Raw genomic sequence first — 27,036 nt, forward strand, 5'->3', positions numbered from 1 at the left:
AAAACAAACAAACAAAAAAACCACCACAAATCTACCATATTTTGTTTAACAGAGGTTCCCGATAATCAGAGTATTAAACGTATTCTTCATCACCTTAACTGTGTTTTGATGGCATGATAAACTTGGCTTTAAAAGCTATCAGGAGGACATTTAAAAAAGCCCACAGCTCTTTATAAGCTCCTGTCAGTTCAAATTTGTTCAAAAATGTGTTACCCTGCCAGGCTTTGTGGTGATTAAATTATCGCCTATCTTTCCACAACTACAGTAAAAAGGAGTAAACTGCCTTATCTACTTTGGCTAATTTAACAGAGAGAGAATTGTGAGCTTGCCATTGCTCTGTGTCAGATTTGTGCTGCTAGGTGACTGAGTAAGGCACCAGTTTTGTATTAATTTCCATGAAACAGAGATTTCAAAATAAATCCAGTTGGTCACATTTCAAAAACATTCTTTTTTTTTTTTTTTTGTCTAGTCTGGTAGTGAGTTTTTTTTGCAGGTTTCATTAGTTTGCACCTTTGTTGTTAAAACTTCATTATGTTACCATCAACATCCATCTCCTTCCTCTTTTTGGCAAGCATTGTCCAATGATGATACAAAATTTATTGGAAATTGGTGTTTATTGGAAAACAGTGTTATGATACTTGATTTTAAGTGCTAGCCAAATGACTTTAATGGTGGCCATTATTATTCTCTATTTCACATATTTTTTGTATTGTACCCATAGAGTTGCTGCACCTCTGTTTTATTCCTGTAGTACTGTGAACTTTTTAAGGAGGAACATCTGATCTGTTTTGTGATTACAATTGTTTTTAAGAAACTACATAAATACATTACAATTTTATAGGAAGAATTACAAAATAGAAATGCTGTGCCAGTGGAGTGCAATAGTGGAGTTAACATCGTATAGAATATGTTCTTTTTTTCCCCAGATTTACTTTTTTACTTTTTTTTTCCTGCTTTAACATTTTTTTTTTTTCTGCTTTAACAGAAATTGCCCAAGTTATTGCCTCTTACACAGCAACGGGTCCAGAACAGCTTACTCTTGCTCCTGGTCAGTTGATTCTTATCAGAAAGAAGAATCCAGGTGGCTGGTGGGAAGGAGAGCTCCAAGTTAGTTACTGTTGTTGTTTGGTTTTTATTTATTTTTTAAATTAAATTCCATGTAAAATAATCTGTAATATTTTTTAAAGTTCTGAATGATGATTGCATTAGTGCTAAATAATTTTGAAAATGTTTTGTAACTAAGCTATTACAAGTAAAATGCCTTTACATTCCAGTTCCTTGAAACTGAAATAATTTTGAGAGCAGCAGGAGGAAAACGTATTGTCTCACTGTAAGACAAGACCAATGTAAGACCAACTGAAAAGTATTTTACAGCAATGTTTATTGTGAGATGGCCACCACTTTTTCAAATTGCTTAATGAATGTGACAGTATAGATTACCATTATAACAGGTCCACCTCAGCAATGACTTAAGTTTAATGTAGAAGAGTAAAAATAATGGTGTCTGTTGCAAGCATCAGTGAGGAGAGTGTTAGTGTTGTACTAGAAGATAACAGATAATAAAATAATGCAAACAAATCTGAAACTTTGATTCTCAGTAACTTTCCATGAAAAAGCTTTTTTTTCTCAGCTGTCCTCTATACCACTGAATGAGGTTTTTTGTTTGATTGTTTGTTCTTTTAATAGGGAATAGTATATGAAAGAATGTAATGGATTTGTTTGTAATGCAGGGGTTTGAACTAATTCAAATTTGGATATTTTTTTCACATTACTACCCAGCTTTTTTGCTTTTCCTGGTGATATTTTTTCCACTTCTGTGGATAAATCGCCTTCCAAGATTTGGTTTTCATTCTCACTAACCTTTATGCTGTTGTTAACTTATAACTTTGAGTCTCAAATTAAAATTGTACAAAATGTCACAAAATAAGCTTTACTTGGCAAGAGCTGACACAATTACCAGTTAACAGCTAATGAGCAGAGTGAGGTTTTATTTAAGTTTATTTTTTTATTGTGTAGTTATCTGTAATTTTGGATACTTTACTATCTTAAGGTTAGCTTTCCAAGTTTTTTTTTTCATTAGAAATCCCCTTCCTATTCTTTTCACTCTCCTGTTCCAAGACTGTAATACTAGTCTTTGCTCCTTTGTTATGTGAGCACAAGGGCTAACAGAGCAATATTGGTGAAATAGATTGAGGAACTGATAAAAGATAGAAGCAACTACAATAAAACAGTTTTAATATGATGACTAGATGTGGAGAAGGACATAAATATTAATTTCTTTATGCAATTAATTTCAAAGTGGCAGATTTTTTTAGAAGTATATATACTGTTAAGTTTCAGCCTAAAGTAAATTTTGATTTTACTTGTCTGAGAGGTCAGAGTAAAGGTGAAATAAAGTAAGGCAAATGTGTTAAGCATTACATTGCTTGGTGCAGGTCTTCCAGAATATCTTGAAATGAATAATCTAGAAACGCTTTAGATCAAATGCTTTCATTTTCAGTAAAGAAAAAGAGGAAAGGAAGTAGCTAAATAATACTTATGTGTTAGATGATTTTTTGCACTACAATTAATATCTATTTTGTTTTTAAAGGCAGTATTCAACATGCTCAAAATTCTAAGTTTATTCTAATTACAAAAAAGGATAAGTAGCTAAAGTAATTATTAATATAGTTTTAATAGATTTAGAAGCAGAGATTTGATTCAAAGTTTTAGAATAACGTTAGAATAACTTGAGAAAAATAAAGGATTTTTCTTCTGATTTTATTTGCAATGAACAATGCAGTTGATGAAATAATAGGACGTAGTTTCTGTCAAATTTCTATTATGCTTTGGTAACACAAGTTTTGTCATACTGGATCAGGCCTGCATTTGTCTGTCCCAGTATCCTCTTTCTGACAGTGACTAATTGCAGCTGCATTACAAACCTTAGAGCCCTGTTTTAGGTCAGGTGTGTGGTAGTCTGTTTCTCTCTCGGCACACACACAGACCACACGCACTCTAATATGTGTGTGCACCACGTTTTCGTAGTGATGTTATCTGATTAGAGAGCATGAGAACATCTGGTATACTTTCCAGAACCTTAACATCTGTAAATTAGGATCATTTGGATAGTATCTACTCGTATATATCTGTATTTGCCAGAGCTTACTTTTTGTTTGATTGGAATCCGGCTTGGGGATTTTCTATTTGAATCTGAACTTGACCCATTTTTTCAGACCATAATGTTTTACTGTAGTTCTGACTCTTGGTTAATGTGACAAATGTTTGTACTCCTTCTATTGTTTGGGCAGGAGAGACTACCACAAAGTGGAACCTGTTTCTTAAAAGAGAACAAGTAATTGAGATTCTTAATCTCTGCTTAAACTATTACAATCTAGGTATCAATTTAAATGCAGTTCTTTCCATCATAAAAAGCATTTTATTGTTACTATGCATTATTGCCATTGCTAGCCTAACATTCTAGAGTTATGGTTTAAAAAAAATCGAGAAATCTTTTAGAAGGAGCAGGATTGTAGTGTTAATTATAAAGCACACAAATTAGGAAAGCTGTTCAGTGAAAAATTACTCAAATTAGTAGTAAAAATTGTTTAGATGTTATAAAAGCTTACTTAATGTAATGGGAAGTATCGTAACATAAAAATACACCATGAAAATAGCTGATTGTTTCCTTATAAAAATATTTTTTCTTTCTCTGAATTCTCGGTGTGTCTGCAAGTAGTTAAGATATTGGCTGAAAAGCCTTGTCTATTGATGTGCTTATTCCTCTTAAAAGACTTTTATTTTTATTTTTTTTACTAGGCACGAGGGAAAAAACGGCAGATAGGATGGTTCCCTGCTAATTATGTAAAACTTTTGAGCCCCGGTACCAGTAAAACTACACCAACTGAGCTACCTAAATCAACAGCATTACCTTCAGGTAAGCAATGTGTTTGCATTAGTGAAGGTTCTTTTGTAATGCATGTCATTTACAGTAAGACTTCTAAAAATAATTACAAAAAACTCTTCATTATTTATTTTTCTTCTAAATAAGAAAAGCATACAGTTGGTCTGTATATTTATTGTGGTGGTCCCTCAGGTGTAATCTTTTGTGCGACATTACACTTTAAAGAGTAAAATATTCAAATTATCAGTCCTATTTGTTTGCTCTAATTGCAGTGAGGGAGCTTTTACGGGTTCAGGATGGTCCATGGGCTTAGCAGCTGATGTATTTCGCATTCAGAACCTTTTATTTTTCATACTTTTAAAATCTATTTATTACATTTTCACCACAGGCAATATCAGTCTGGTGAATTCTACTGCAAGGTATAAAGCCAGGCAGAAAACTAAGAACAAAAAGTTCATTCCCTGTGATTGTTTCAGTCTTTAACTATTTTAGGTTTGTTAGTTGGTGTGGTACCATGTGGAGAAGGTTTTTGTTGAATCAAAAATATGTAGAATAGATGTATTTTCTTCCATAAGCCACCCAGAAGACTTGCGGTGTTGTCTATGAGTTTTTGTCCTGTAGTTAGAGTGGTAACTCAGCACTCAGACACAATACCTCAGTGTGAAGGGATTTTTTGTTGTTGTTTTTGTTATTTGAATTTTGACTGTCTGAGACTTTTTTACACATGTTAATAAAACTTTTGCTGAATAAACTTTCCAGCACTTTTCTCATTGCCTACAGAACATCAAAATCTTAATGGCATTCGTTCTTATCAAATTCAACTTTGTTGGAAAGCTGTTATTTTGGAAAGTGAGAGAGGAAGAAATAAAACAATCTCATCTTTCTGTTATGATAGGTAGTCTAACTTTCTGTGTGGTTAATGTAAGTGGTTAAGAGGTTAACTTTTGAGAAGCATCTTCACGGAGGAAGTATGTTAGTGAGGAATCTTATTGTAGTACAGGACATGGAAAACCTGAAGAAAGCCATTCACAAGGGTAGACTAATGCTCAAAGTGGTGTCCTGTGTAGTGTCTAAGTGTGCCATGACTGTCTAGATTTTGAAGGTAGGGGTTCCATCAGAAACTAAAATATTTTAGCCTCCCCTTTGACAATTTGTTTTGATGTGTATGCTCTCCATGCATCATACTATGACGCAAACCGCATGGTTTTAAACAAACTTTATTATTATTATTATTATTATTATTATTATTATTATTATTATTATTATTATTTTAATTCTGTTGCATGAACTCTCATTTTATAGTTTGGATGTTTTCTTAATTTCCGACTGCTTTGTACCTGCTTTCTAAAGTTGCATCATGAACATGTCCTTCCTGGTTCTGAGAAATGAAAAGAGCTGTTACTGCTACTTGGAGATAACATACACAAGGAAGTTCACAGTACAGGAATAGTGGGGAAATGGGTTTCACCCATTCTGCTTGTTTAAAGAAAAGCAACGTTATAGCTTGTACTTACCATGACTGTACCTTCAGAACCTGGATTCCCTCTGCAGCTGACTAGTATTAATCATTAGACAATATTTCTAAAACAGAAATAAATAGCTAAAGAGCACTGGAGCTCAGAAAAGATAGGCTTTAGCAGACTTCTGTAGTTGGCAATGGCTTTTGGAGCTGTTGCTGTTAGGTGTTTAAACTAAGTGAAGAACTTTCTTGCTGGGACTACTGAAAGAGCTTTCAATATAAGATGGAGGTATGTTTTAAGCTTTGTGACCAAGTGTAAACAAGATCAAGATGAGGTCAATTCTTCAAGTTCAGCTGAGGAATCCCAGTTCTTCAAGAGCTCTCTTAAATTACCTCCCCAGGTTTTAGGTCATTCTTGGGTTCCCATTGGATCCCATTGGAATCCCATTGAGATATACTGTTGATACTGCTGGACAACACCAAATTTCATAAAATTCTTTGAAGCAGAGGAGGAAGATCTGAATGAAAAAATCTAGGAAAAAGTTAACTCTAGAATGGGTTAAAAATTTATTAAGGCACATATTATATGGTCTAGCTTAAACTTTTTATTGTTCATAATTATTAGTAGTAACCTGTAAACATATAACAAGAATATTGTAAAACAGATTCACAGGTCTTTAAAGTGAAATATGATCATCAATACTGTTCTTGCATGTACGCTTATATTAGCACAAAACCACCTAAAGCAGGTGTACACCATAATATATCTTCCTTTAGAAATGCTGATTAATATCCAGTCAGGGAAATGTGTGCTTTGGTTAGTTGATGTATTAGTTGATGTATTAGGTATGATGAATGCCCGTTAATCCTCTTAGTTTTTATTTTTATTAGTATCATTTTTTCCCTTTTATAAGTATCAAAGCTAAATTTTGAAATATATGCAGAGATCCCATTAAATGTAAAGTGTATTTGATTATGATGTTTGTGAACAGGCACAAAATGTTAACTAAAAGAAGTGGAATATAAATTCTAAAAAGAGGGAGGAACTATTTGCCAAATTTAAGTCAGTTGCTGGCTGTGTGCAAGAACGAAAATACAAGAAAATTTTAGGCAGATTATAATAGAGACAACCTGACAGCAAGGCTAGTTAGATAGTAGTTTTGTATCTTAAGGCAAAATACCAGAAGCCCTGTGACTTGGCATGGAGAAACCATCAGAGAAATAGAGAAAATTAGTTATTTAAATAAACACTCCTGCTGCTCTAGATAATTAAGAAAATTACTCTATTATAATTGAACAGAAACAACTGTATCCTGAGAACCAGTCAGGTTTGATGAGTTTCATAGTAAGAAAATAGGAAGTACGCTGCTGGCAACAGTCCTATTGGCTCCAACAATGGACTTAAATGACCTCATATGCTTTTTATTTTTCTCACCTTTCCAAAGTTTTAATGTTCCTAATGTCTATAGGGCAGTACAAGGGTATCACCATTGGTTTTCTATTGAATAGCTCTATAGAGCTGTTGAGCATGTTCAGTGCTAATTAGAAAAGAGTGCCTTTCTCAGGCTTCAGGTAGTGGAAGTTCCCAGTCTATTTCCCAGACTTTTTTTGTCCATTGAACAGTTCTACTAGAAAGGATACTTATTTAGAACTGGTTGGTGAGGATGCAAAATGCAAATTTTATAAATGTACTATAAATTTGGTGCTTTTATGGGCAAAAGTGTTTATATAATGCTCAAGAGAAGTGTCAGTAGAAAGCTAACATCCTTTAAGTGTTTGACTTTTTGTTCAAAATTTTTTTTTTTCCAATCTTCTCCTACTGTCGAGCACTTGCTATGAAAAATTATCTTGGGTGCCGTTGCAGTAGGTTACACTGTTCTCAGTTCGCACTGTTGTGCGCTGCCCTTCCTATTGTGATGCTGACCCCAGCTTTATTCTCTCAGTCAGCTGCTCTGTATGTCTTTTTTTTTTTTTTTCTTTTTTTTCTAAATAACCTTGAGCCAATTTAGTGAGGGCTCAGATAAGTACCAGATAGGGGCAGAGGGGAGAGGGGCAGGACTACAGCGGTACTGGTGCAGAGCAGCGTAGTGTCCTGGAACTATCCTGTGACACCTGTAGTGTTTGCAGTAGGTTTACGCGTAGCTTATGTTTTGCCAAAATATTACCAGTGCTATAGAACTCTTCCTTTATCTTCCAGTGTGCCAAGTAATTGGCATGTATGACTACACTGCACAGAATGATGATGAGCTAGCATTCAATAAAGGCCAGATTATAAACGTCCTTAACAAGGAAGACCCAGACTGGTGGAAAGGGGAGGTGAATGGACAAGTGGGTCTCTTCCCATCCAACTATGTGAAGCTGACAACAGATATGGACCCAAGCCAGCAATGTAAGTGACCCTCTCTGCTGTCATGCTGTGATTATTTATGTAGTACTTTAAGATGAAACATGCAGCATTGCTGTGATTCTGCTGCGGTTTGCAGAACTCAAAGCTTCACCACTGCTGCACTTGTCAAAGTCTCTTTGAAGACCTTCTGTAATGCAAACCTTATTTTATGTTTGTTTTATTTTTAGTTCCCATCCCCTTTGTAGCATGTTACCTTTTATCATTTTTGCACCATGCTGTTTACATGCCTGACTCATTTTCCTAGCTTGAATTTGCTCATTGTTTTGTTTTGCTTATGTGTTGTTTTCCTCCTTTTTCTAGGAATCATATGTTGTCCATCCCCCACTCAGGCTTGAAAGTCCTCAAAGAGACCCACTATCCCATATCACTGCCCAGAGGGATGATGGGAGATGCAGCCTTGATCATGTGGCTTCCAGCATGATCATCTACTGCCTTCTGAGTAGAAGAACACACTGCAGAGCAGTTTACCTCATTTTACATTAGTTGCATGTAATCGCAATGTTTGAGTTAATTACCTACAGATATAGACGCAAAATTAAATGAAACAAACAAGCAAAAAAAAAAAAAAAAAAACACAAAAAAAATCAGAGGATAGTGGGTCCTTTTGTGGCTTTCATAGTTACCAAACTAATTTTTCCACCTTTGCACAGGTGCTTTTGTAGTTTTAAGATTATTTTTAAATATATATTTTAGCCTTCTAAAGGAAAAGTATAAATTAAATATCTTCATTGCAATTTTGTTTGTGCAAAAAGACCCACTATCAAGGAATGCTGCATGTGCTGTTAAAATTGTTCCAAATGTCCATAAATTTGAGACTTTATGTATCTTTCTTTTTTATTGTTCACTTGTCCAGTGTTGTCAATATGTCTTTTTTTTTTATTATTATTACAAAAGAACAGAAGGAGTTAAATCGGTTTAAGGAACTTTAAATGTGCCCAATTACAGATAAGGTATTTTGTTGTAGTTCTTGTACTGTATGTATCAGGTGTTCCTTGTTGAGTGTATAATACATTGTGGAGAGAAGAAATTAACTTCCTTCCAATGCAAGAGATATTAACCTTGCATAATGTTGTTATCCCAGTTATGTTAATTTTATTTTGCACATTACTTGTAGCTGCATACAGTTAGAAAACATCCCAGTTTGTGTTTGTCTCAGATGTTTCAGTTTTAGCATTTTCGTATCAGAAATCTATAGAATACTACATTCATGTGAGATTTGAGAATTAACTTTTTTTTTTTTTTTTTTTTCATCTTGGTTACATGAAGTTTGATTTCTCATTTTTACTTTCTCATGACTATGGAACAACACTTTTTGAACAAGTAATTTTCCTGACAAGAAAGAATGTATAGAAATACTCCCTGCAATTAATTTCCAATGTTTACATTTTTTTTAAACTAGACTGTGGAATTTATACAAATTAATATTAAATGGAGCTTACAGTCAAGTTTATGTAGTAGGTGTGCTGTAGCTAAGCCATGTTTGTCTTTCCAGCATTAGTTACAAGCTCTTGATGAAATGCCTGGTGCTGTCAGTGCAGAAACCCTCTCTACCCAATGCCTCAAGCACAATATAGCAGTTACACTAATTACTTTACCATTTTGTTATGTTCTGTTTTGTGTATTTCATTTATTTCTGAATTTCATGCTGGCAGTGTTGTAGAATTTCTAATCCTACCCCATCTCCCTCCTTCTGACCCACCGTGCAGTGCAAAGAACAAGTGAAGCTCCGTATTCAATTGCACTTCAGTATTTCATCAATATGAATGTAAAATATATAAATATATAAAAACCTGCAGCTTTAACAACTGTAATACAGCCTTTAAAATTAGTTACATGTATAGATAATTAAATTCTTCATATAAAAGCTAGACTAAAATGTGTTTGTTGTCTTGTTGCTGTGTACACACAGAATTCACCAAGTGGCATTAGTGCATGTAATGAATTTGCCACCAGAGTAGCCTGAAGCCCACCTGTTAAATTTCAGAATGACACTTGTGTTGTTTCTTTGAATATTATTTGCATATAATTACCCAGATTGATTGTGTTTAACTGCAAACTTTTGCACCTTTCTTTCTTTTTTCAATGCTTTCTGCGTTACAGATCAGTAGATATTTTTGACGTTATATTAGTAGATATGTTAAGAATACTTTATTGTTTTACCATGGGTTTACATTGACTTAGGCTCTGTGTTATATGCCAGAAGCTCTAGTCTTAAAACATGCACAATTGCACAGATTTTCATTATTTTTAGGATAGTGTTTAACATGCACAAATTTTTCATTTATCACCCTGCCATAAAAAAAAAAGTCTTCTTCATCATAGCCACTTGCTGAAAATTATGCTGCCTAGTATCAGACAGAAATTGAACGTGACTTAATACTTGTAATTTTCAGTGCCCGTTATTTTGCTTACTGAGAACTGTGTAGCCAGATTCTTCTCCATTATTTCAATATTTCATGCATTAAAATGTTATTTTAATGAAAGGGTATCTCTATGTTCCCATAACGAGCTATTGTGTTGAAAGATTTATAACATGACTAAAAGCATTTGTCCAAAGGGACATTGTGGTTTTTATGACTTCAGGCTAGAAACACATTTTCTCTGAATATTGAAATATTGGCAATACTTTGGATATAGGAGATTCAGATAGTTTTATTTTTTCCTTACTTGAAAAAAATGAAAAAAAAAAAAAAAAAGGCATTACAATATCTGCAGGTTACACGTTTTCTAACATGCTTCGTAAAAATGCTGAGAGTGATGTCTTGTAAAAGATTTTCAAAATCAGTGCCCTAAATGTTCCAGGGTTCAATTTTCCACTGAACTGAATAGAACAGCCTGAAGTTGTGCCTCTGTAGCCACGCACACTGGTATATGTTGTGCCAGGACTCCTCATACAGAAGAGTACTGTGTATTACTCGACAGAGCAACAGCTTTATAAACCAGTCTATTCTTGAGCATAGTTAACTCACAAAAACCTCAAAATGCGTTTAGAATGTCCTGGACAAAGATATGCAAACCATTGTGGCTTATATTGAAATTTGTTGTTGAAATATCTATGATGTTTATTTACTCAATTATTAAAATTCTTAAGCGTCCTACGGTAGATCAGCATGGTAGTGTTTAGTCTTCCTCACAATCAGTTATCTCCCATGAATAGCAGAGGACATTATATTGCACTTATTCTTTTTTACCTGTCTGGATTTTTGTTACTATATATGAGAAAGGGAGTATGAAAGTAATTCTTTAATAAAGAAAATGGATTATTTCCATCAAAAATAATAGTTTTTCAGGATTGTGTCTCGATCCAGTTTTGACTCTCTACTCTTCACTGGTTCATCTGAGAAGACCTTTAGCCTCCTGAATCACACAATCCTTTCCCAAAATCCACAGATCCGGACTGCAGCAAGCAAACCTTGTTGGAAAAAACACTTACCTCCTGGGATGGGATGTGCCCACACTCTTGTGTCTTCAGTTCTTGAAGCTTTGGCTGCAAAGCCAACAACTGCTAATCGCAGTCAGGGCTGAAACACGATTTACGTTGTCAAAGATAAGAAAACATTCAGATGATTTTCATTTTGATTTATATCTTAAGTCAACATTAAGAAAAAGGGCAAGAGCAGTGTCACTACTGCCTAATCAATTGAATGCATTCTTTATATTAATTTTTGATTTGTGAAGTCCCTTTTCCCATTGCATCAAATCAGGAAAAGGAGCTGTCAATTGAGGGATGTAGATGTGACTGCATTACTGCAACTGATGGTGGTTTTTTTTCTTTCACAGTTTTTCTGTTTATCTAGAGAATTTCCTCTGTGTTCAGATGCTCAGGAAGCATTTCAAGGCATTTATTAGTATCAACCCCAATACTTCAAATCTATCCAAGGCAACTCACGGTCTGTGATGCTCGTTTATCAAGAATGGTCTGCTTTGCATTCAGAATCAGATTTATTTAAATCTCAGTTCTTTGGAGTTTTAGTGGTTATCTCCTTCAGTCCTCATGAGATCACTGAACACGTTTTAAAACAGCCTATTGCCACAACCTTCCTGCAAGGCAGCAAAGCGACTGCATGTTCTGATTTTGTTCTGTTTTTAAAGCAGTTCTTAGTTCTTCATGATTGTTGTCTCTGGCTCTTTAACTCCTTACAGCATATCTCAAATATTATTTGATCGGTTTATGGTAAGCTAAACAGAGAAAGCTAAGACCTTTTGATTCTAAACCCTGAAAGAATATTTTCAGAAGATTGTCTTTGATGAAGTTAAAAAAGTGAATTATTTTCGTGAAGACGTCATTTCCTGGATGTAGATCTCACAGGCTTTTTTACTGGTTGTTAGTTTGCAAAGGAATATTTTGCCTGGGATAAGGATTCATTTTGAGTTCTTGTCTACATAAGGAGAAATTGTGAGAGTCATCTTAACTTCACCTGGCATAACCTAGTAATGTTAATAGTATGTGTAGACATAATTCTGATAAGGCAACAAATTTCCAACATTTCTTACAGCAATTTTCGTGGCTGTTTCATTCCCCTCCACATTGTTAAAAAAGAGAACAAAACCCAAGAAGTAGCAGTTTTGCTTCACCTCAGCACAAAAATTCAGATTGCAATGTCTGTGTGGAGCCAGAAACTAATTAGAATCAAGCCTATAACTCTTCTTCTGTAACTTCTATTAAGCCCGTGGAAGAACACAGATTAGGAAGTCAGATTTTAGAACCAGCTGAATCTTGTGGAATTATTTGAATTAAACATTTCATGGAAAAGGTATCTGATAGTGTGTTTAAGCTCTTCTACAGCAAGTGCATTTAGAGTTTTTAGAACGTGCTGGATTCCCCATAGACTTATGAGACTCACAGATCAAAGGATTTGGCTCCATTTTCCAGTACGTTTCTCATTTGTTTCTTCATGTCTCCCCTACCTTTCCGAGTCAGACCCCTCAGCAGCAGCTGTACCAGCACCAAGAAGAAAGCTCTCTGCTTATCCTCCATTCGGTTCCTGACCTGCGTGTTTGGTCTGTTCAGGGTACCCATTTGTACCCCCTGATGCTGCCAGCTCCTCTGGCACCCACAGCATACAGCTGTGAGCTGGAGCCAGCACGAGCAAAGTCCTGGTCTGAACCAAGCTCACACCAGTGCCACAGACAAAGGTTTTCTGCGCCCCGGGCCTACTTGCTGAAACCTGGTTTCGTGTCTTTTTTCCATCACATTTTTCTCTGCCAAGTGCAGTTTTCTCTGCTAAAAAGTTCCATATGTTGGAGTAATTCCGGATCCAGATGAGCATTAAAATCCATCTGGTTTGATTACTTCATTTAAGTTTTTTTTTTTTTTTTAAGAGGGGAAGACCTGAAGCCAGGAAAGGTGATGGCACTAAGTGGTCAGGGGCTCAAGATAGGTCCTGGGTCAATATTCAGAGGTGAGATTTCAAGTTACCTGAGGTGATAAACCTGTCCAGGAATCAGTTCAGTCTGCTGCTATGTGTTTTTAGATGTATCCATGCCCTCACACACAGGATTTTATTCTCCCTTAGAGGATTCTGGAAGGGGAGTGGTAGACACATTCTCTCCGTTTCTGAAAGGATTTAGAAGGTTTCTTTCCCAACTGTCTCACCCGTCTTCTTCCCCACCTTTCCTTGATTTAATTCTAAAACAAATTTTTGCATAGAAAATAAGATACTAATGCAAAACACTGCAGAAAGATTTTGCTACTGCAAAATGAAGATGATGGTAGTGAATCAAAAGCGTCTATTTTTGAATACTACAAAACTAGCATTAAGCACTCAGGCATGTTTTAGAATTTATATATATATATATATATATATATATATTAGAAATTGTTACACAAGATCCTTGAGTTTGTTTTTTGGCCTGTGTGGGTTGGCAGTGGCAATCCCTCTCCCTGGTAATAGCTGATCAGTGTGAACAGAAGGAGGAGGTACATGTATTGCTGGTGACTGATCTTAGCGAAAACAAAGCTCTGTTTAATATTTTGCAAGTGGGACTTCCCAGGCTTGTTTCTTCATCCTACTTCTGTATGTCCTGGAGGGAAATGTTCTGCTGTACCAGTAAGTGGACATACTAGTCCTGTTAAGAAATTCTAAGCATGCTGAAATCACTGAAAATAGCTGTGAAATGTAATTTTGCATCACAGAAGATAGAGAAGGAAAGGTCTGTTGGATCACCAGCTGTCCTCAGCAAAAGCTTGAAATAGTCTCAGCAGCATGCCCATCCCACGAGATGTGCGCAGGAAATTGGTGGTTGTATCTGAAGTGAGTTGATAAGAAGAATGAATGCTCAAACACTGTAATCTGTCTGAGGGAAGGAGTGCTACTGAGGTGCCAGGTGTGCAATTTCTCCTTGCTTAAGCTTATGGAGGAAAACTGTGATGTAATTTTTTACTGCTTCTGGTTCCCTGTAACAGAACAGACTCCTGTCTCCTGTGACCTTGTTGTTACAAACCGGGCCAGTATGAAGTTTCTGTTGAAATCTGGCAGTTACATTGTTTAGAAAATCTCCCCAAATTAGAAGAAATCAGAAATTGTGCCTATCTATGTAGACCAGTGAGTTCCACAGCAGAACTGTCTTTTTGAAGAGGCACAATCTAAGGTGGATTGCTTTCAGTCTTAGTAATTAGCTAACACCCATGTTTTCAAGGCTGTCTTTGCAAGAAAAGGAGAACAACACATTTACTTTTTGGAATGATATTTTAAATTATTGTGTTTACATTTCTAGAATCCCTCAGTTCTGCAGGTCCCATGGTGATAAGAAATCAAAGCACAGATTTCTAGGTACAGCGCTCGTACGCTGGTTCTGTATGTCCAGACACAATGATCAGTCTGGTGAGCATGTGTGCGAGCCACTGCTTGGATTCATAGACTCAACTGAAGGGCAGAAATTTGTATTCACTGCACTGTGAACATGCTGAATCAGCTATCCTAAGTTCTCCATTCTCTTCTGAATTTACTAGATTTTTTTTTGTAGTTAAAGATTCAGATTCATCTTCTGCAGCCTTTCAGATGGAATCCAACGCTTTCACAGAGTTGGAAGGAAAATACAAAAGAATGGGGAACTCTGATAACTAAAAAGGCAAATTCCAGTGCTTGATTTTAAGTAGCTAAATGGCTGTGTGCTTAAGGGACTGTGAACTTTAAGCTAGAAACCAACCAGTTCTATGCTAAGGTAAGGTGCCAGGGAAAATGTCTGATATTAAGAACACTTTACAAGGAGTTTCTTTTGGTGGAGTGAATTCATGAATGATATTATTACAGCTGCATGTGGAATTTGGATGTTCATAAAAGTACTTTGCACAGTACTTTGGCTTCCATGAATAACTAGCTAGAGCCCTATGGCCTTGACATTTCATCCTGGAAAGGAACCCAGCTCTTGTTTGGTGCTTATGATGCAAAGATGAGAAAATTCTTAGTACTCGTGTACCTAATAAAGAAAATCCTTTATGAGAAAAGTCCCTCCTGCATATTCTGCTCTAGCTGAAGCAGATTATTTTCCCAAATACTTAGTGTTCTAAGTCAGGCCATCTGTTGAAGTTCAAAGTAGCCCATTTTAGTCCCAGCTGGCTATCTGTCAAGCTAGCCACTTAAATATTGTAGTTCAAAGTGTTAAATGCTTCCTCTAAAAGGCTGATGGCTGGAAACAGCACTTCAAGTCAAGGTCATCAGCATCTTTGAACACTAAAATTCTCCAGTCTCTAGAGAAAAATCATTAAACACTTTGTTCACTTTTAATGAAGCTGACACTGCTTGGGGAGAACTGATTCTGTTCATTAGACCTCTGATTTACATAACTAAGAAAATGCTTTGAAGCGGTCATTTATTAAACAGAATTGAACATTTTGGCTTTTGAAAAGTGCCTAGTATTTTGATTATTTTGACATTAAGTTGATAATTGATATTTCTCAAAACCAACCTTTTTATTTTGAGCAAGACTTAAATTGTGTCTTTTAAAGGACTGCAATATACAAAATCCCAAAGGAGCGTTATCAGTGTGCTACTCTTCCATTCTGAACTGTGTTCCTCTAATGTAGAGGAAATTACCTTGATCGTCTGTATCTACTTTTTTTTTTTTTCTTCTTTTTTTTTTTTTTTTTTAATCAAACCTTTCATAACATTTTCTAGAGCACAGATTAGTGAAAGCAAGTTGTTCCAAAAGTAGTTCATGAAAAATGTAATGGTGATACTTGCGGACCTTGCGCAGTGTGGAATCAGCTTCTGAATTACATTCAGGAAGCTAAAAATGCAGGAGATATTATCTACTTATTAACTTTATATGCAAAGAACTGAAAGAGTTGTCCAGGGTGTGATATCATTAGGATCAGTAGTGGTTCGCTTTATGAAAGCATTTGAGAACGTGTGATCTAAAAATACACCTTTTAGATCTCATTGTGTTGGTGTCATGATTGATGCTGGTGAACGCTTAAAAATAAAAAGCTTTGACCATTTAAAACCCCATGAAACAAAGGTCTCACAGAATGTTTTCAGTCAGATCTTTTTCAATAGGAAAAACTGTTTTGATGGGGAATATACTGAATTTGCCAATACTTTATTGAGGGGTTGGGGAAAGAATTAAACTGAGGAATTTTGATTGTGTCATAGTCAATACTTAAAGAAAAATATTTTAAACCTTCTTCAAAGCAACTTTTTTTTGAAATACACTTTTTTATATACAGAAACATAGCAAAAATTGTGTTAAAAGTGTTAAGATGGGAAGAAAATATTTTGCTTGCCAGTTTCAGAAGAATTGAATTGATCTATGTTGAAAAAATACTATCTTACAGGGAAAATGTAACTAAACATTCTGTTGTATTTCAGAATAGAAAATAGAATGTGAAAATTGAAATTCATTGTAGTATAAATATTCAAGAATCTACACAGGATAAATACACAGGTGGTGGTTTGCAAAAAGAGAAGGAAAAACCTGGTAGAAGATGAGTTCTTAATTACAAACTTTTCTCATGCTTTTAAAGGTATAGGAGTACAATAATCAACCCCTTTGGCTTGGTCTATAAATTAGTGAAATGTGTGAGGTGATCTCCACTGACCTTCATGTGTTTTGGCTCAGATCCTTCAAAGATTTTGAAGCAATTTTTAATTGAAATGTGAAGAATTAAAAAAAAAAAAACAAAAAAACAAACTACAGTACCATCTTGATAGGATGCCTATTTTGACTAGCATGATTAAGGCTAAACTTGAATTCAGAGTATAAATATGCTGACGGCTGAAATTCCAAAGTGCCCATAAGAGCATTAAGGGTCACTATAGTGCTCTTCCTTAATTCTGTTCCATTTTTGGACAAAGCTATCTGTTCTTTGGCAGTAATGCCAGGTGAAGTCTTTGCCCCCATTATTATTAACAGTAATCCATTTGGAGATTTATTTTACAGTGTGGTTCCAGCTGAATGACACACCTAAAGGGACAGTGAACTTCGGAGAGAGGTTGGAAATGGGCAGGTAGTGGTGAGGGGGACTTTTAAGGTTTGCCACCAGAGAAGAGACATTTTTAGAAATCCTGTTAATGCCACAGGGAAGTCTACTTTAGTTGTGTCTGGACTGCATGCTTTCATTCTAATGAGACCTCCATTCACTTGCCTTATTAACTAATTATCACCTAGAAATGGCCTTGATTAAAAAAAAAAAAAAAAAAAAGTTAAAGACAATGTTTTGAGTCACTAAGGGAATAAGTATTGTAAGCATTATGCCATTACATGTGAATTATGATTAAATAAAGAGGCAGTAGTTACTGTCCCTTAAGCATTATTTGAACTACTACAGATCTGGATCGATTTGAAAGTGACCATCAGTGAAATCTAGGATTCTTTTGTGTTTTCCAGGGTGTGCAGACTTGCATCTTCTGGATATGTTGACACCTACTGAAAGGAAAAGGCAGGGATACATCCATGAGCTCATTGTCACAGAAGAGAACTATGTAAATGATCTGCAGTTGGTCACAGAGGTAAGATGGTGCAGCATTTTTAGGAACAGGTCTTATTCAATCATGTTTTTGAATGGATCGATAATTTCATTGTGCAAAGTCATTTGACATCACTGGTCTGTTGGATTTCCTAGGAATGATCTGTATTAAATCTTCATATATACATATATGCGTGTATGGGAGTGTGTGTAACTAGTGGTAAGCCCTCGTGTTACCATCACCAAAACACTGATGTTTAAATTATCTTTCCAGTAAATACTTTTCACTCCAGATTTTGAAGTTTTATTTCTCACCTGTAAGCTCCTAAAGCTTGAAGCACATTATGTGCCAGTTTCCACATTCACAGTGGCACTTAGTTATCATTTACTCTGCTTCTCTTTAAATGTTACGAATTACATCTTATATGTGAAAAAAAAGGGAATTTGTATAGGCTTTTAATGTGGGTAATTCTTTTCATAGAGAGTGAAAGCTCTTTTTTGAAAAAGAGGTCAAGGTATGCAAGCCTGAGACAGTATGAGGTAGATCACAGCTTCTGTAAAGGAGTCCAAATTCAAATGTATTTTCAGTAGTTAAAATTCATTATCAAAGTAGTTCTGGGATATTTTACAGGAGACCTCTGACTAAAATTCCCAAGCTTAAAACAGATTATCCAGGTCATAATGAACACTACCAACACCAATTCAGATCATTCTCTTTTAAATAAATAAGCTTCTCACAATGATATTGTTAGCGAGCACCATGGATCTTTAGGGCACAGTGCATGCTTGAAGTCTGTTCCACTGAGTATCACATGCTACTCTGATGTAACGTTGTCTTGTTTCCAGACCAAGGACGCCTTAGACATCATTAGTCTTAGTCACTTTAATTATACTTAACATGTGCTTTCTAAATTACTTAATTTTCTGAATCTATAGATCTTCCAGAAACCACTAATGGAATCTGAGCTGCTAACAGAAAAAGAAGTTGCTATGATTTTTGTTAATTGGAAGGAGCTGATTATGTGCAATATAAAACTACTGAAGTAAGTTTTTTTTTTTTTTTTTTTTTTTTTTTTCTCCATACTTAGCAACTAAAAAATCATGGCTCTCTCCCCCACTTCTACTTTTAGCTGCATGAAAACATTCGACACTTACAAAAATAGTCACCAAAAGAGTATTTGCACTTACTTTGCTCTTGGTGTGCCTGTACTCCAGAAAGCAAGGTCAACTTCTCCTGAAGAGCAGTGCTTGTCAAGGCTACCACAGTCCATATGTTTACTTCCTATTATCTCTGTCACAGCCCAATACCCAGTTCCAGTCCTATTGTCTGTGAATGGAAAGCAAAGTACAACAGTCTCTGCCTCCCTTCTTCTGAGTTAGTTGATGTATTCCTTTAGTTATTGTAGGCTTATAACATCTGAATGAGCTGTTTTGTGAGAAGCATCGCCAACAAAACCTGGTTTCCTATGGATTTGTGTCCAGTGTACCCTGCACCTTTCCTTCCAAAGTCTCTAACTACTGCAGCCCCAACTCTCTACCATGAAACTCCACACAGTGCAAGTACCCTTATTTCTCCCTTCATTCTCTGTGGCCTCTGGTGGATCCTGTCTTCCATCTTTCTCACCCATCCCTACTGCTTCAGCAAGGCACAGTAAATTCTGTGGCTGGTTTAGAGGCATGCTCATCTGATTGCTCAGCTGGCCATTGCCAGACAAAATGAGTAAGGTTTGAGTTAAACCTTCATCTTCATAAGCAGGAAGATTAATAAACTTCCTTTTTTCCCTACTGAGCTGCTATTTTTTATTGAACTTAGACTTAAAATTTTTGAGATACCTCCTATTTTGTCAATAGTGTTTGAACATGGCCCCCAGGATGATAAGTTATGACAGTGGTAGGACAAAGACAGGCAGCTTGATAACAATAAACCTCCTTTCCTTAGGAAACCAGGCTAAAAACTGGGTAGCTTTGGGTTTAAGAAAGTGATACTGTTTTTATCCCTCATTCAAGAGCATATCTGTCCTCTCTAGATGAATAGAAAGGGAAATTACATTCCCTTTTATATTGTATCTGATCTGGCTTTCTGATAAGTTTAAAACCAAATTATAGTTTGGTGACCTCAGGAGGGAAATGATGTTGGCTGAGGGTGCAAAATTGATTGTTATGTTCTTACAATATGCAGTAAGTCCTGTGGATGATCTATTTGTTATTCAGAGGTCTTGTCATTTCAATAATGAATAAGAAGCAAATGATTTATTTTATAAATCAGGAATTATTGTTTAGTGGTCTACCTGCTTACAAAACACCCATGACCTTTTCATGTTTAGGGCTTTGCGAGTGCGTAAGAAGATGTCTGGGGAGAAGATGCCAGTGAAAATGATTGGTGACATACTGACAGCCCAGCTGCCACACATGCAGCCGTACATTCGGTTCTGTAGCTGCCAGCTGAATGGGGCAGCACTCATCCAGCAGAAAACAGATGAAGTCCCTGAGTTCAAGGAGTTTGTTAAAGTAAGAGAAGAAGCAAACACTGTGAATTTTACACACCATAAGTTTAGTTCATCACTTTGCTAATTTCCAATCATAGTCTCCCTCTTTTGGGCTAGAATAAAGAGTCTTCAGACTTAAGCACTCATTTAAGGCATGCATTTTTTCATTAAAGGAATGCATTTTTTCAAAAAACTGTAGAGCCATAAAATACTTTGTTTAGAAATGGTTTTGCAGTAACGTGCTGGGACCTGGACAAATGATAAAAAGAAGAGTCTCTTCTCTTGTACAGGCGAGATAGGTGAAGAATACTTTGTAAAATACAACAAATCCAACTGCATTGTTTGTGATCTAACAGATTTAGTTGAAGCATTATGTTCATTTGTTGCCTTACCTTTTCCTTAGAGGATCTTATTTTGCCAGGTTTTAAGCAAACTGACTAACACCATTTTACCTCTCTAATGTTTCAGAGGTTAGCAATGGATCCTCGCTGTAAAGGAATGCCACTATCAAGTTTTCTACTAAAGCCTATGCAACGGGTAACAAGATACCCACTAATAATTAAAAATGTACGTTCTTTTGCAAAGATGATGTTTTTGATGCTGCTTTGCTTACAGCTTAATTACAGGATAGTTTCCCTGTTTGTGTTGAGCTTTGTCACTCTTAGATACCTGATATACTGAGGAAAGTGGGGTGCCCTTCTATATCTGATCACACTAAAAGCAAATGCAGTAACTCATTTGGCTTCAAAAAAAATGACTCTGGATTTCTGCTAGAAACAGAGGTGAAACTTGCACATAAAGAACCAAAAGGCAATAAAAAACAAAACAAAACAAAAACCAAAAAAACAACAACAAAAAAAAAAGAAAAAAGAAAATGGGAGTAGTAGGTCTATCTTATGCTCATCTTTGCCTTTTTCCGGTGTCGTTTCCTCCCCCTCGTCTCATAAATGGCATTCATTGTGCAAGCCTGAATACCAAATTGTAGCAAGTTACCTTACTGCACAGCTTACATTACTGGATAACTTATAACCCTTTCCTAACTTTCATTTGTTGCCTAACACTTATCGTTTTGAATAATACTGTTGAAACTGACCCCAAACCTTCGTAGGAAATAATCCAGTTACAAATTGGATGTTGGCATTTAAGAGACTCCTTAATCAGCCGTGGACATGTTTCTGTGGCTGGAATTTGCATACTTATGTCAGCTGAGTGAGCAGTGTGCTGATGGAAAGGCTCTGCAGACAGGCACTAATTTCAGCTGTTAACATACCAACTGTGAGTTTGTCTCTTATTTTTCGTGTTTGTCAAGCAGGAAGAGAAATGTGGAACATGCTGGCTAGCTCTGATGAAAATTAAGAAAAGAAGCAAGAGTTCACGGCTGTCAAGATGAATACATTTTAACTGCACATAATAAAAAAGGCTAACATATTTTGTTTACCTGTAGATAATAGAAAACACTCCTGAAAACCACCCTGACCACAGTCACTTGAAGCATGCTCTTGAGAAAGCAGAAGAATTGTGTTCTCAAGTAAATGAAGGAGTGCGGGAGAAAGAAAATTCAGATAGGCTGGAGTGGATCCAGGCTCATGTTCAGTGTGAAGGCCTGTCTGAGGTAAACAAATGCTATCTAGAGTAATGCAAATGTGGGCACACTTCACTGTTTGGGAAGAACCCATGGCTCACATATGGCACTGCATCAAGGGACAAACGATGTAATCAGATCGTATAATCTTTACTCATTGCTTTTCATCCTTCTTTGGTTCCCTTTCACTCGTGCATGTAATCCTTTTTGGTGCTCTTGTTATTGTCTTCTATGTGATAAATGCTGCGTTTGTTTCCTGCCTCTGGACTAGTGCCAAATTAAATGCTGCAGTTTTCAACCACCTTTCAGTTCCAAAGCTCTTTACAATACAGTGACAATCGTACTGCTGTATCTCATTATCCTGAAGCCATACCTGACCATCCTGGAGTTCTTTAAAACACATCACAGAAACTATTTTCTGTGATAAAACTTCATATACATTTTGAAAACTCAAGAATACTGATCAAGTCTCTCTCAAGACTTAGAAAATCACTGCCTACTAATGCACATTAGTTTTTAAGGTAACATGCTAAGCTTCTCTCCTGAAACTATAATGAAAATATTTGTGGTGGACAGAGGATACTTTGATGGCCTCCCTGTTATTGGTGAAGATACTAGAGGCAGACAGATCACAACTTGATTTTCAAAATACACATCGAGCTTTCAGTTCAAAAGATGAAAAAATAGTAAGTGCTGCTTGGTTATGAACTGGAGAACACTACATTTCTTCTTACAAAATCTAACTATTTTAGGGTCAAAGTTGTGTTCAGCTTGTTATAACTACTGCCTGAAGGGAGATGGCTGCGTCATCAGCTCAGTTCCAGTCACAGAAATGCATGTGTGTGGCAGAGAAACTCAAAAGGAGGCACAAATGCTTGTGGCTTTTCTCTGACTGCTCAGGACATGCCCTGCGCAACTGATGGGATGCCTTAATTTTCATATAGTGTTTCTATGACATGCGCTGCTTATCATGCACAAGGCAGAGACATCGCTCATCATCCCTGTGACACAACGTAAAACTAACATCAGGACTCAAAACTATATTTGATCTCTTTCAGGGGAACCTCGATTGTTTTACTTTATACAGTGCGTTGTTCTTCTTCTTCTACTTTTCGCAGCAACTCGTATTTAACTCTGTTACAAACTGCTTGGGACCACGCAAGTTTCTGCACAGTGGGAAACTCTATAAAGCCAAGAGTAACAAGGAACTGTATGGCTTTCTGTTCAACGATTTCCTCCTCCTGACTCAGATCATAAAACCTCTTGGCTCTTCTGGCACAGACAAGGTCTTCAGCCCCAAGTCTAACCTGCAATACAAAATGTACAAAACTGTAAGTACTGTTCTTATGCAGTGACTAAGACAGTTAAACGCTAACAGAGGTACAGGAGGCAGCAGCCACCATATTATACAGGACGTGTGGGCAGTAGCCTTTATATAGAAGAGGTTTGAAGGTTTGGCATATGCTGGGGATTCCAGGGACTGATGGTGAGCAAGCTGGCTGGCTGCTTAGCTAGATGAGAGAAGATGCTTTTGAAGATTGGCTAAAACAACCTCTTCAACAGAGGTTGTGTAACAGGGAGTGATGAAGAGAGTAGTGTTTGCTGCTTCTTGTGGGAAAGGAGAGATTTCTATGCTTCATAAGGCTGTTTTCTTACTTCAGGAGAAATGTTCCCAGACTGTGGAGGCACCTATAGCTTTAATAAAAAGAAAATTAAAAAAATGATATATCTGAAGAAAGACGGGAGGCAGGCTGAAGGGGAGAGGTTATTGTAGGCACAAAAGAAATCTGTTGTGAATTGCTCTTTATTGAATGCATCTGTTTGGATATTATGCGATAGAACTCTAGCTTTGCCTAATGTTTTACAGCCCATTTTTCTAAATGAGGTACTAGTAAAATTACCCACAGACCCTTCTGGAGATGAGCCCATCTTCCATATCTCCCACATTGATAGAGTCTATACACTGCGGGCTGAAAGCATTAATGAAAGGTAAGTACCTGCACAGGCCATGTTAGTCCTGAATTTGAAAAGTCTGATGCAAATGTATTTGATGTACACATGCATAACAGTCTCCAAGCAGCTAATATCACAACACTGGAGAATTCCTTGTGCTTGAGAATATGATGATACTCATGAAATGGATGGAGAACTAATGATGCTTCCTGAATTCCAGTAAGACCAACAATGAAATGGCTAGGAGGGCTGGTAGGATAGGCCACTTTTCACAACATTTCAAGTTAGCGTAAGGAAGCTAAGAGATTCAGTTCTATCTTCTGTTACTATCCACTGGAGTTTTTGTGCCAGTGCAAGCATCTGTATGACTGTATGTTGAATGAGATTCAGGAACAAGTCTGATTTAAAACTTGAAGCAAAAACCAACCAAACAAAACCCAGTTAGTTTTAGCCTGGTTCAGTTCAGAATGAAGAAGTCAGAAGAATGACAACCTCAAAACCTCTGCTGATGATTTGTGTTTCTGGCAAGCTTAAAAAGACTTATGCTGACTTATATTGAAAAGGTTTGTCTGCAAAAATGTAAGGTCTTGAAAGAAAAACATGGAAGCTGAAAATCCAGCAAAAAAATATTACATAGTATGGACAGTATTATGCCAGCTTGCAAATGTGTTGCCTGTAAAAATTCTAATGCATGAAAAATTATAAAACGTTGTTCCCTGCCTGCCTGCCAGCATTATTCATTATCATTTACACACACATAGTTGTTCTGAAAAATTGTATTTTTATGGATCCCATTTGTCCTTTGGGACGCTGTCTGTCCCTCTATGCCAGAGAATGAACAGGCATCAGGGTTAGATCCGTGCTGATGAAAATTGACACAGGCTTTCCAACTTAGGATCTGTTGTGCAAATTGGACTATAGCAATAACCACATGTTGTGGATCAGAGCACTCACTGCTGTAGTGAGAAACACGTAAACTCTGATCCACATTCATCCTACCTAGCCTGGGGGACTCAAGCGAGATGCTACCCTGACCCATCAGTGGAAATAGGCAAATCTTCAAATACTGAACGCCCCCTGGAGGTGTCTGGCTCCTTCCACTCACTACAGAGAGAACTGCAGAAATTGCTTTCAGAATTTAGGCACTCTTATCAAATGCTTTTATTTATATGGGGTACAGCCTTTGACTGTCTTTTATCCTAGACTTGCTTGCTCAGCTTCATTTCAGCAGAAATGCAGCATTTTAGATGAGATACCTCCAGGTTTTTATCATCCACTTGTTTTTAATTAAGAGCAACAGAAATAAAACGTTAACATCAATGAGTGATTTATGTGCCCATTTAATCTTAAAAGACCTGTGTGATCAAAAGCGTGGTACACTTCTGAAGCTGCCATTTACCATTTAGGGGTGAGCTGGAAGACAAATTGTCCTTAAGTGTTTTGTTTTCTTAAACAGTTGCCTGCGGTGAATACAGGTGCATGTTTAGACCCAAATCCAGGCCACTGTAAGTAGGTGCAGTGCACTGTAGACCAGCAACAATTCATTTTGGGATCAGAAATTGATTCACAGCTGCTCTGTTCTCTCATTTTGCCTTGACTCAAGTCTCAGTCTCCCTTGTATGTCACAGGATATCCTTTCAAACACTTGAGGTCCCATAGGACCCCTTCTTCCATGCTTTTTCTCTGTCCATCTTTCCACACAGACTTTTAAGTAGGAAATTATTTCCCTAACTTCAATTACAAAGCTTCCCCTTCTTCTTAGTGGCATCCCCTTCCGAAAACCTCTCTGAGCCCAGCCAGTTCTTCAGGCAGCATAATCCCCGCAGGTTAGTAAAGCCCAGGAGTTATTAGGCTGTGCCTCCCGGGGCACACGTCTCTCTCAAGCATTCACTGTGCCTTCCTGTTGGGGCTGTTTCCTCTGAGCAACAAAAGGCTTGGGAAAAGCAAACGTGCTATCTCTATCTTTTGGTTTCTCACCATGTCCTCTCCTGTTCGTGGTTCTCTTGAGCTTGCATTGTGTGACGGGATCTGCTAGGCTGGGATGATTAAATTTCTGCAGGTGCTATGAATTCCAGTAAGATCTCTGCCAGGCAGACAGCTACAGCCTGTGGTGGGTTCAGGGCCTGAGACTGCAAGTGGCTGGGAAAGAGGGCCAGCTTTACTTTTGCCTGCTGTGCACCATGGAGGGAAAATGGAAACAGTATTTTGCAACTTCTTTTTTTTTTTTTTTTTTCCTTTCCTTCTGAAGGACTGCCTGGGTTCAGAAAATTAAAGCCGCTTCGGAACTTTACATAGAGACCGAAAAGAAGAAGAGGGAAAAGGCCTACTTAGGTACAGCATGCGGTGCAGGGGCTCTCATCCTTTGTGGGGAAGTCTGTGGGCAGGAAAATACACTAATGAGTTTTATCTCTCTTCTGTTTCACCACAGTTCGCTCACAAAGAGCAACAGGCATTGGGAGGCTGATGGTGAATATTGTTGAAGGCATTGAACTAAAACCTTGCAGGTCCCATGGTAAGTGCCTCGTGTTTCATAAGATGCTCTGTGAAGAAGACATTCCTATTTGTCAGACTAACTTAGAAGGACAGTCTGTCCAAAACATGGTTTTGTTTAATAAAACAGTTTTAATGAAGTTAAAATGCATAGAGGTGATTCTCTGCAGTTCAGTAGTGGCATTGCAGTTGTCTTGCACTTCAGTAGTTGATACAGGCAAACTTAGCTTCTACCATGTAAATCATATCAAAGAGATAATAGGCCACAAAGTCCTGAAATGAAAAGTGGAAGGTGCTCAACACCTTGCAGAACTGTGCCCCTGTTTAGTGAGATGGCAGTGAGGCCACCATCTTTGCCTAGCCCATTGGCTGTAGGAGTGAGAGGATATTCAGGTGCACAGTTGAAAACGTGTTTACACTTTTCTGTTTGTTTCCTTCTTCCCAGGAAAGAGTAACCCATACTGTGAGGTGACGATGGGCTCTCAGTGCCACATTACCAAGACGATACAGGACACCCTCAATCCAAAGTGGAACTCCAACTGCCAGTTCTTTATCAAAGACCTAGAGCAGGATGTACTCTGCATCACGGTGTTTGAGAGGGACCAGTTCTCCCCGGATGGTAAGTAGGGGGCAGCCACCCTTCCAAAGGTATTTTCAAGTCTCCCATTTTGAAGATGGGTGTGCCTGCTGAGGTAAACATTGAGCCCCTTTGCGTGTTTGGGGCCTGACTCACCCTCACTCCCCAGTCTAGTCATGCCAGTACTGGGAGCTCTATTCTGGGGGATTTCCCTTCTTGTGCAACTTGACAGCAACAGAAGAGTGGTTTGCATTTCTGCTAAGTCTTTAGGTGAAACTCTGGTTGCTCTTTG

General features: G+C 37.1%; 1 protein-coding gene across 9 annotated transcripts in view; it reads left to right on the forward strand.

The window, feature by feature from the left end:
• Positions 1 to 27,036, forward strand: part of ITSN1 (intersectin 1) — a 125,720-nt gene that overhangs the window by 94,315 nt on the left and 4,369 nt on the right. For 5 of the 9 annotated variants that reach the window (XM_035315691.1, XM_035315692.1, XM_035315695.1 and 2 more), the window contains 13 exons: positions 986 to 1,107; positions 3,799 to 3,916; positions 7,540 to 7,731; positions 17,578 to 17,699; positions 18,593 to 18,699; positions 19,981 to 20,164; positions 20,611 to 20,709; positions 21,587 to 21,754; positions 22,783 to 23,055; positions 23,592 to 23,713; positions 25,926 to 26,008; positions 26,106 to 26,189; positions 26,613 to 26,786. In XM_035315691.1, coding sequence (XP_035171582.1) covers positions 986 to 1,107; positions 3,799 to 3,916; positions 7,540 to 7,731; positions 17,578 to 17,699; positions 18,593 to 18,699; positions 19,981 to 20,164; positions 20,611 to 20,709; positions 21,587 to 21,754; positions 22,783 to 23,055; positions 23,592 to 23,713; positions 25,926 to 26,008; positions 26,106 to 26,189; positions 26,613 to 26,786 — 1,848 coding nt within the window. Of the gene's footprint in view, positions 1 to 985; positions 1,108 to 3,798; positions 3,917 to 7,539; positions 7,732 to 8,049; positions 10,228 to 17,577; positions 17,700 to 18,592; positions 18,700 to 19,980; positions 20,165 to 20,610; positions 20,710 to 21,586; positions 21,755 to 22,782; positions 23,056 to 23,591; positions 23,714 to 25,925; positions 26,009 to 26,105; positions 26,190 to 26,612; positions 26,787 to 27,036 lie in introns of those variants that run through there. The other 4 variants (XM_035315693.1, XM_035315696.1, XM_035315698.1 and 1 more) reach the window with 3 other exon arrangements.

The sequence above is a fragment of the Oxyura jamaicensis genome, chromosome 1 (genome assembly GCF_011077185.1).
Source record: "Oxyura jamaicensis isolate SHBP4307 breed ruddy duck chromosome 1, BPBGC_Ojam_1.0, whole genome shotgun sequence".
NCBI classification, from domain to species: Eukaryota; Metazoa; Chordata; class Aves; order Anseriformes; family Anatidae; genus Oxyura; species Oxyura jamaicensis.